The 10,836-nt window shown below is 53.9% G+C and overlaps 1 protein-coding gene across 1 annotated transcript; it reads right to left on the reverse strand.

Moving 5' to 3' along the window:
* Positions 1-1,888: 1,888 nt before the first annotated feature.
* Positions 1,889-5,909, reverse strand: KBTBD13 (kelch repeat and BTB domain containing 13). Its single transcript, XM_070623279.1, has 2 exons — positions 3,413-5,909; positions 1,889-2,120 (listed from the first exon to the last, which is right to left on the reverse strand). Exon 1 carries the CDS (start codon positions 5,003-5,005, stop codon positions 3,629-3,631), a length of 1,377 nt encoding a protein of 458 aa, XP_070479380.1. The 5' UTR covers positions 5,006-5,909; the 3' UTR covers positions 1,889-2,120; positions 3,413-3,628.
* Between the last annotated feature and the right edge of the window lie 4,927 nt (positions 5,910-10,836).

Here is a 10,836-nt window from a genome sequence, read left to right on the forward strand (position 1 = left end):
TTCAAACCCGGCCTTCTGGGCTTAGCAATTCCTAAGCATCTCTGTAATTCGCCCACCTGCACCTGGATTATGCCCCCAAACACCTTCCTGCAGTGAAGTCTAGGTGCCAGGGTATGAGAGGCTGAGGATCCCAAGTCCTGGTTCTAAGTCCTTGCTCTTCCACTTGACTGGCTATGTGACTTTGGGTGACTCATCTCACCTTTCTGCTGGTTTCCTCACCTGCAAACCAGGCATGGTGACTGAGGTGCCGGGTGGTGGCGGGTTGTGGGAATAACAACAGAGCCTGACCTGTGAGGCCAGAGGAGAAGGTGGGCTGGATTATAAAACCTCTTCCACATCTTGTGAGAGGGAGGGAGTATCTGTGAAAGTACAAACACCCCCCAGGGCCCTAACCAGTCATTAACACCCTGGTGAGGCACACCTTAGTCTCCCAGCTAGATCCTAAGGCAACAGAACCAGGACAGCTAATTTTCCTGTCGCAGGAGGAAGAGGAGGAGGGAAGGGCTGGGTCCAGGAGAGCAGATGATCCCAAAGAGGAGGACGTGCAGAGAGAAGAGTAACAGGGAGTGGAGTGTTAGGGACACTGGCAGAAATACTCTGTCCATCTCAGAATGTCAGCCAAGCAGGAAGGCAGCAACAGGAAACAAGCACGTGGCCCTGGGTTCAGAGCCGGGCTCTTCTACTCCCTAGTTGTGCCTCTTTCAGGCTCGTGACCTTTGGGTGTTTGTTTTTTTTTTTTTCCTTTAAGAGGGGAGTTGGGGTGTCGCTGAGCTGCCTACCACTTAAAATTCTTACAAAGCTTAAATAAGTCAACGTGGGAAAGCTCTCTGTGAACACTGTTATCATTAGGCACAAAAGACATCTCAGAAAGGGCTGCTCTGGGGCCGGCCCCATGGCCCAATGGTTGAGTTCACACGCTTTGCTTTGGCGGCCTGGGGTTTCACCAGTTCAGATCCTGGGCGTGGACATGGCACTGCTCATCAGGCCATGCTGAGGCGGCATCCCACATGCCACAAATATAAGGACCCACAGCTAGAATATACAACTATGTACCAGGGACCTTTGGGGAAAAAAAGGAAAAATAAAATATTTAAAAAAAAAAAAGATAAAAGAAAGGGCTGCTCTGGATCAGGGAATGACCAAACCATGTGGCCAGCTGCAAAAGCCAACAAACACAGAGCTCTGTGGGTTGAGAGTGCAGACAAGCTGATGAATCTCCAGTCTCAGGGTGTCCGGGACTGGTCAGGAAGAGTGAGCAAGAAGGAGAGCGCTCTGCACTGTTAAGAAAAATTATCCATAACTTGGAAATAGGCAAAACGAGCATTGCATGTCCTTTCAACGTCATTCCGGGGCAGCTAAGAGCTATCTAATTCTCTGGGGAAAGTGCCTTTGTTTTGCAATTTACTGTTGATTAAGGTCCTGACTTTGTGAAGTTACCTGCTAACTTGCAGCTGCGTGTGCAAGTATGTATGTGCGTGTACATGAAGATGAAAGGATTTTAGCCCAGTAGAGAAGCACAGAAGTTATGGTCTTATTGCCCTGTAAGACATTAGCCAGTTTTCTCTCTACCTTAGCAAACTTATTTCAGTATGTCTTTTCCAACTACATATACAAATCTGTCTCTCAAGTGCTCCTCAGAGCCAGCTTTACCATTCCTCTGTTCCTCTATTAACGAGTTAAAAAAATCTTTGACGTGATGAAAATGATATTTTGATAGAAACTAGAAGTGAGGGGCTCTGCCATGCTTTGGCAAGGGCCAGAAGCTTTGGGCCAGTCACTGGGCCTCCAAGCCCCATACAGCTCATCTGCCACAGGGAGAAGGTACCCAACTCCCAGGACTGAGGTAGGGTGGAGTGGGAAAATGGACGTGAAAGTACTTTGCACATCATTCACGGGATGCAAAAGTCAGGATTTATTGTTGTGACTCATCAGACTAGGCTTGTCCAGGGCCAGAAGTTCCTGGACTTCTGAGGGCAGCATTCTCCAGGGCTTGCGACGTGGGTCAGGGGAAAAGGCAGCTAGGGGCAGCCCTGACACGAGGCTCCATGCCCAGGAGGTCCCATGCTGATGCTACATTCTCCACTTGCAGTGAGGCCAGGGTTTCCCAGGGGCCGTGGGTCCTGGAGGATAGAGACCATTCAGGACCACTTAGGTAAGTCTGCCCAGGGACATGGAGAGGCTGGGGAACTGGGGAGGGTGTCTGACCAGAAACCAGGGTGGGGGTATTCTAAGGGATGGACAAGAGTCCTCATCTAACACCAGGTCCCTAACTAGTGGCCTCTACAGCCTGGGTTCTTTCAGGACCTCATCATTTTATTCTGCAGGCAGGAGAGTGCCCCAGCTCAGTTGACAGCACAGTGGGATCTCTGCCCTTGCTATCGGCATACGAGCATGGCTACACACACACACACACACACACACACAGAATGACGTCAGTCAGGGGCCCAATGAGCAATGCAGGCAGCCAAGGCCAGGAACAGCCAATCCTGCACAGAGGACAACGGTACAGAACCAACAGAGAGAAAGGAAGAGGAAAGGCATTCCAGGTCCAGGGAATGGCAGGAGCAGAGGCTTGGAGAAGAGAATTAACCTGCAGAATGTTGGGGGGTGATACACCTGAGGAAGATGAGGCAGTTAGACCTGGCCAGGATTAGGCTCATACCTTGAGTGACGTGAAGTCATGGAAGTTAAGAGTCCACTACTGCTGGGGTGATGGCAAAAAAGGAAGTGGGCAAAGGGCTTACAATTGGGTTGTCCCCTGCGGGTCCCATCCCATAAGGGGATGTGGGGAACCCTTTCTCTTTCATTGGTCTCACTTTAGGTTCAGCTCAGTTATTGTCTCTACACGCTGGCCCAGCTTCATGCCCTCCCCAAATGCCTCCAGCTACAGCTGCTCTGCCTTAAAGGCTGGGCTCACAGACGCTCTTCCCATCTGCTCCAGCTTTCCCCCGCCCCTCCCTCTCTTCTGAGCTCTCACCGTCTCCAGTCTGAAACCCCCCTTTCAGCAGCTAATGCTCTGGCCTGTCGTCTTCATACAGTTTGTATACTATCCTCCTTCCGGAGGTACATATTTCTCCTCTATTTTCTCTTTGCCCTGATTTCTTCAGTACTTTTTTATTATACTATGGGGTTTTTTGGGTTTTTTTGCACGTTGCCTTCAGCCCTCTGCGGATCAAGAAGTGTGTTGTCCTGGGCTATGTTCTAAGCTTTGTGGACCCCCGTCTGGGGATCACAGCCACATCAGGCCTAGCAATGGGCTGGGCACACAGTAGGTGCCTAATTCTTGTCTACTGGTTGGCAATTTAACATCACTTAACACACTGCTAGCCACGCTCAATTTCTGGCCCATTCACACACAAGCCTGGATATTGAATTCTAGCCCCCTACTCCTTCCACTGACATTGTGACCCACCAGCTCTAGGCAGAGCCCAAGTAATATAAGGGCTCAGACCCCAGCGTTGTCGTTACTCCCTGAGCTTCCTGGACATGTTCACGTCAGAAGTCACAAGACCCGGATGCTTCAACCACGGAGAGAGAAGTTCTAAGCAGCTCCCAAGGCCAGCCTCATAGACTCAGCCACGGCTCAGGGAAGACTCCGGGCGTCTCCCGCTAAAGACCAGCCCAGGGATCACAGTTCGGGCGTCGTCGAGGCCACAGGCCCAGAGGCACCAGGAGGCAGTCTCAGAAGAAACGTCTGCAAGGACCCCGGCCGCGGGAAGCCGGCCTTCTCCCTGAGCAGCCGCCAAGTGCCGCCCTCGATGGCATAGAGCAGCGTGAACATGCGGTTGACGGTATAGACGAGGTCACCGCGCACCACGGCCGTGAAAAGTGCCCCCTTGCTGTTGACGAACTGGCCGGGCAGCGCCGTCCACTGGCCCGTGGCCAGGTTGAGGCAGTCGATGGCACAGTGTAGGAAGTCGTCGGAAGGTCCGTTGCGCACCACATAGAGACTGTCGCGGTGGGCCACCATGCAGTGGCCGTAGCTCTGCGGGCGCCGCAGCTCGGCCACCGGCAGCCACGTGTCGGCTCGCACTGAGTACTCCACTACGGCCGTGGTGTCGGCCGGCCGCCACAGGCACACGAAGAGGCGGCCCCGGGCCTGCGCGCAGGGCACGCCTGCAGCCGGCTGCGGCAAGTCGGCCACGAAGCTCCAGCAGCCCGCAGTCGGGTCGTAGCGCTCCACGGAGCTCATGGGCATCCTCTGGAACTCGCCGCCAATGGCGTAGAGGCGGCCGTCGAAGCCGACCAGCGCGGTGTCATAGCGCGGCTGGTGCGGGCTCGGGAACTCGCGCCACGTGCCGCCCTCGGGATCATAGCAGAAGCCCAGCTCCACCACCTCCTTGCTGGCGCCCCGCACGCCGCCCACGATGTAGAGCTTGTTGCCCAGCGTGGCCACGCCTGCCAGCAGGGTGCTGGCCTCCAGGGGCAGCGTGGCCAGCGTGTGCCACGAGTCCTCCTCCTCGTCCAGGTAGCACATGGTGCGCGACGCATCCTCCAGGAAGCCGGGCGCGGGCGTGTGGGTGCTCACGGCCACGTAGCTGCTGGGCCGCAGCGCCGCCACGTACGCGCGGGCCTCGGGCAGCGCCAGCTCGGCCGCCAGCTCGCACGCGCCGTCGCGGATGAAGTTCGCGGCGCTGTGGAAAACGTCGCGCAGGCCGAAGGCGGCGGCTGCGTCGCACAGCAGCGCGCAGTTGTCCGACGTGAGGCTGTGCTCCAGGAAGCGCGCGAGCGCCGGCGCCTGCAGGAAGGCGGCGCACTCCACGGCCTGCAGCAGCTCGTCGTCGGCCGCCAGCGCCGGCCGCTCGCCGTGCAGCACCTGCAGCGTGGTGCGGAAGCCGCCGGCGCTCAGCGCGCCCAGGCGCACCTCGGCCGCGCGCGCCTCCCGCATGCCGGAGCGGAAGAGGCCGCGGAAGAAGCCGCAGTGCTCCACCAGCAGGGCCTGGTCCGCCTGGAAGAGCTGGCTGCCCACCCACACCTGCACCAGCGCCTCCGGGCCCCGAGGCATGGCGGGCCGGAGGGCCGGAGGGCGGAGGCCACCGCTGGTGGCCGGGACTCGGCGGCCACCAACTCTGGGGCTACCCAGTGGCGGAAAAAACTTCCCAGGGGCTATAAATATCTGTCCGGCTAAAGATAGTACGGCTCATGTGATGTGGTGGCCGGCAAGCTGGATGGCCGCAGGCCCAGAGGGCATCCGGGGACCTGCGGGGTCGCTCACTTCCGTGTGAGAAATAGTAGTAAGAGTGACCATATACTGGGCACCTACTGCATGCAGGGCACTCTGCGGGCTGCTTACAAAGATACCCCATTTAACCTGCACTAAAGCAGCTGTGTGCCTTTGTGCAAGTACCCTAATCTGACCCCGTTCCCTCAAAATGGGGCCAATAATAACACCTATCTCGTGGTATTGGGACAATATCTGTAAAGTGTTCGGAATGAGGCTCAGAGAATTTACCTGACGTGTCCAAGGTCATTCAATTGGGAAGAAACAAGGACAGGATTAATGCTTAGCCTACCGCATTGGTTGGTGGGGGTGGGGGTACTTGGGCGCTGGAGGGAGGGCCAGAGGTATAGTAAATAGAGTGGGCTAGGCTGGGGTCCGGAGCAGGTTCTAATTTGGCCTGGGCCTCTGTCCATGACTCTGGGCTAGTCCAGTCTCTTTTTGAGCCTTGATTTCCTTTTCTGTAAAAATGAGAGAGTAGCAGGTGTGTCCAATAAGCCCCTGAGTGTGGAAGCACTCCCTGACGGGATAGGAATGGGAAGCTGATGGCTGTTCCCCACTTGAGTCTCCCTACTTGTCCTTTGCTGAGTAGCTCCAGACCTTGTGAAAAGGAAACAGGGGCTGCTGAGGGGCTCATATGTCTGTGGACAGGAAGGAGAAGGGCTTCTTGAAATAATAAACACTTAAATTGCACTATACATCAGGCACTTTTGTAAGCACCTTAATTCCTATAACCCTTGCAACAATCCTATGAGTAGGTACTATTATTTTCCCTCATTTAATGGATATTATCCGTTTATTGCTTACAGCAACACTATGAGTTAGGTATTATTAATTTCACACACGAGGAGACTGAGGCGCCAAGAGGTTTAGTCACCTCCTTGAGGTCACGTGGCCAGAGAGTGGCAGAGCTAGGAAAGGTGTGCAGCCAGTCTGAGTGTGTGCCCCTAACCACTGTGCTCTTCTGCCCCTCTGTGCTGCAAATGCTGAGCAGTCACCTCACGCAGGGAGGTCATAGTTGGAAGGAACTTCAGGCTCTCATGGTTTAACCCCTTCATTTACAGTGGAGGATCAAAAAGGGGAATCGTGCAGGGTCATGTAGCTTGGGGCAGACAGCCCTGGGTCTCCTGCTGCCCACCGTGGGGGCACTTTTCCCACTGCACAGAATTTTCCTGGGTGACCAGCTAAGCCTCTGGTTCCAGAATGTCAGATGGAAAGAAGCTTAGTGATTACCTTCTGCCACCTCATTCTATTGGTGAAGAAACTGAGGCCCAGACCCGTGTAGGATGGTGCAGTAGTTCCCCCTTATCTGCGGGGGATATGTTCCGAGAACGCCACCAGATGCCTGAAACCACACATAGCACTGAACTCTATATATACTATGATAAAGTTTAATTTATAAATTAGGCACAGTAAGAGATTAATAACAACTAATAAGAAGATAGAACAATTATAACAATATACTGTAATAAAAGTTACCATAGATCTTAGCAATCTCAGCATACAATATTTTTTCTTGTTAAGTAGAGAACTTTCACCTTTTCACTTAAAGGAAGCGCTTTACAGCTTCTCTTTGGCATATTCGAATTGCCAGCATCAATACTCTTGCACTTTGGGGCCATTATTAAGTAAAATAAGGGTTATTTGAACATAAGCACTGTGGTACCACAACAGTTGATCTGATAACTCAGCTGGCTACTAAGTGACTGACAGGCGGGTAGCGTATACAGTATGGATACACTGGACAAAGAAAGGGATGACTCATGGGTGGCACAGAGCAGGAGGGCATGAGATTTCATCACAGGACAGCAGGCAATTTAAAACTTATGAATTGTTTATTGCTGGAATTTTCCATTTAATATTTTCCCTACCATGGTTGACTGTGGGTATCTAAAACTGAGGAAACCGAAAAAGAGGAAGATTGGCAACAGATATTAGCTCAGGGCCAATCTTCCTCACCAAAAATAAAAATAATTTTTTAAAAACTGAGGAAACCAAACTGTGAATAAGGGGGGACTACAGTATCTGCCATTCAGGAGATGTTCAACTGCAGGCCTTCTTCAGGAGGATGGAGTGACTCACAATGACAAAGCCGGAGTTGGGAGGGGGAATGGGAACTTCCCTCCCCTGTAAGACACACACACATGCACAGATCCGCACGTATGAATCTGCAGACCCTACACGAATGTGCCTCTCCTGGAGGGGAACGCCCACCCAGTTCACTCCATCAGAACAGAGCAGGAATGTGGGGACCACTTGTGTGAGCCTGGGAAGCCAAAGGCCTGGAGGAGGCAGCTAGAAATATCCTAGACACTCTGCCCCAGGGACCAGACAGGAAGAGGAGGAAGAATTAGAGGGAGTGGGCAGGAGTCCCCATGAATACTCTCCCAGGCCCTCTGCCAGCTTCTCGCCTTCCTTGAGGCCAGACGTCGGCTGAAAGCATGACAAACCCCCTCTTAGACCACAGTGCCCAGTCCTGATTCTGTCCTTGCTGGTGGCCTCAGGGGTAGAGAGCGGGTGTCTGACTGTTCCCATTTTGCACATGAGGAAAGGGAGGCCTAGAGATGGGATGGACTTTTCCTTGGTTATGAACAAAGGGAATGGGTTAAACCCTGTCCGCTGACCCCAGGGCCCCCTGCCCCTCCTGCACTAGCCTCACCTTAGTAGAGGGAAAGAGCTTCTTCCTGCCACGCTCAAGCTAAGGGGCAGGGTTGGGGTGGAGCTGACCCCCAGGGGGCCACAATTCCCTCCCAAATGGCCTGTTCCAGGCACCTAGGAACTGGCAGGCACAACAGATGGAACCACTGCCTGGACCTTTCCTAAGAGCAGAAGTGGGAAGGAGAGCAAACCCCTTGAAGGCTGAAGCTTGCTCCCAGTCCCAGCTTTTCACAAGTCCAGCCCTGGCTTGAGTGGGTTGGGGCACTGGTGTACACACCCAGTTCCCACCTTCACAGCCAGGCTGGGGGTGGGGGTGGGGGTGGGGAAGGTTCACCCAAGGTGGGGGGTCATGGTTCTGAGGCCGGGCTGAGGACCAGCCCTTTGGCTCGGCCCCCAAGGCCCCAGTGGGGTGTTGTCTGCAGCTGGTGAGAGTTTCCTCCACCCGGACAGCGAGCATCCCTCTGGGACTTGGACAGGACAAGGAACTATCCTGGCTGTGGGCAGCCCATGGAGTTCCCAGGCCCTGCCCGACCCCACATCAACCTCCCTCTCTGCAGTGCATCCCCTACACTGTGTGAGGGTGGGGGTGGGGGCTCTGTTTTGGACTGTGAGCCTTTCTACAGCACACGCCCAGCCTTGTTCATCTCTCTATCCACAATGACTGGCACACAGTGAGGGGTCTGTTAAGGGGACTCCTGGGCCCTAACCTAAGTAGGAGTCCCCAGTCTGATGGAGGAGACACAACCCCTGTCCCAGAAGAGCCTGCAGTCTGATATAGGAGACATGGATCTTGCCCTGGGAGGACCCCCCAGCCTGATGGGGGATCCCTGGCCTTTGCCCGCCCATGACAGTACTTCTGCACACAGGGTAGTGAGGAGCTTGCCTCGACCTGAAGAAGAGCACTGGACTAGAAGTCAGGATTCCTGCTGGGCTCTGATGCTGCTATTACCACTGACTTACCTGCCCTTTCCGGGCCTCAGTTCTTCATCTGTAAAGTGGAGCTTGGGTCTGACTTATAAGCTTCTGTTCAGCTTTGACATCTGAATTTATCATTGGACAACCACTTGCCTCTGGGAATGCAGTGACATCACAAAGCATCCCAAAGCTTAGCTGTATGTGGAATGGCTCCTGGGGGGTGGGTGGCAAGGGAAGGACCTGGCATCCAGAAGTCCTCTCAGGCCCTACCTGTCTAGACCTGTGGTTGCCCCTCTCCCTCATTCCAGAGACATACTGAGCACCTGCTGCAAGCCCACTGCAGGGCCAGGTGCCACATCCTGTGCATTCTGTGTGCCTAAGGGCCCCTTATAAGAGCCCGAAGGTGGGGAGGGGCTAGTAAGGAGGGTTGGGCTACTTGCCCTGGCGGAATACCCTCTCTCTTGACCTTAAGTATCCAAACTTCTGGTCACTAAACAGTTGTGGCTTCTTGGTAGGTGGCTGACAACTGTGTGCTATTCATGTCCAGGGGGAGTGGAAGGAACTATCATTTGTTGTTGTGGGGCCATGGGCCAAGCTCTGGGTGGGACACTTTCCCATTACCTCATCTAATCCTTAATATTATCCCTATTTTAAACATGAGGCCCTAAATGGCAAAGTAGCTTATTCCAGGGTCTGACAGTAAGGGGCTGATTCCCAAGGCCTTTCCAGTCCACAATGGGCACTTCTGGGGGCTGGACAAGCAGCCCACAGATGAGGAGACTGAGGATGGGGAAAGGGACTGGTTGCAGTCGTGAGGTCGGCACTATTTTCCTCCCAAGCCTCATAGGAGGGACAGGCATTGGGCACTTAGCAGTCAGAGCTGAGGGCCTGCATTCAAATAATCTCTGAACCAGAAATAATTAAGGGTCATCTCATCCCATCCTGCAAGTGATGGTGGAGTCTCCTTACACACCTCCTCGAAGTGGTCACCCCCTTGGTGGCAGGGTGCTCACTTCCTCCAAAGACAGTCCCTTCTAACTATGGACAGCCAGACAGTCAGAGTTCACACTCACACAGAGCTGGAACCTGCCTCCCGGCAGCTCCCATCTACTAGTTGGTCTGAGTTTTAAAGATAAGGAAAGCACCTCCGGCAGCATCCCACAGCCAGGGGAGGAGCAGAGCCTACGTTTAGACCCAGCTGGGCCCGGGGGTCCACAGCGTGCCCTCTCTCCAGCTGTCCTCCAGGGAGGCTAGCTCTCTTCCTGTAGACTCTCCAGAACCAGTCTGCCCTCACAGGACTGGGGCCAGACCAGGGACATGGCTGGAACTTGGCTCCCACTTCTTCTCCTCCTACAACTAAAGGAAAACCCTTGGCCATTAGCTCTGTAAGCGATTTTAGCTTGAGGGCATAATCTAAACAAATTCCTCCCAACTCTTTGGAGTCTTAATAACACAGCTGGTTTACCACGATTTCCCAGAAACGCGACTAGGCTGAGTCAGGATTCATGTCCTGTCCTGGAAAATAATTGTCCTTCTTGGTTGAGAAGTTATTACCATCAGGCTCTGACCCCAGCCCCTCTGCCTGCTGACTTGGGTTTCCATGGTTCCCGTGCGTGGGTGGGTAGATTCGATGGGCACTCGGGGTTAAAGTGAGAAGTCTCTGAGACTGCACAGTCTTCCTCACTCTAGCCTGGAGTGTATTCCAAAACAGAGGACCATAGGGTTCTAGAAAGTACTCAGACCTGGAACCCAGGGCTGATTCTGTCACTCTCTATTAGGCCTGAGTCACATCATGGAATTTCCCGTTCCTTTAGTATTACAGATGGGGACCTCATAGGCTAAAGAAGTGAAGTGACTTGCCTAAGGTCACCCAGTGAAAGAGTGGGCACTAGATGCTAAATGTCCACATTCCCGATGTGGGCCCTTTGCCCTGTCTCCAGCATGACCAGATTTACCCTGGGTCTCAAGGGGAACGACAAGTGACCCCTGCCAGGCTCATCTACCAGTCCCAGGATCATTATAAGCAAGAAGGAGTACAGGTTTTA

The sequence above is a fragment of the Equus przewalskii genome, chromosome 1 (genome assembly GCF_037783145.1).
Source record: "Equus przewalskii isolate Varuska chromosome 1, EquPr2, whole genome shotgun sequence".
In the NCBI taxonomy this organism is placed as follows: domain Eukaryota; kingdom Metazoa; phylum Chordata; class Mammalia; order Perissodactyla; family Equidae; genus Equus; species Equus przewalskii.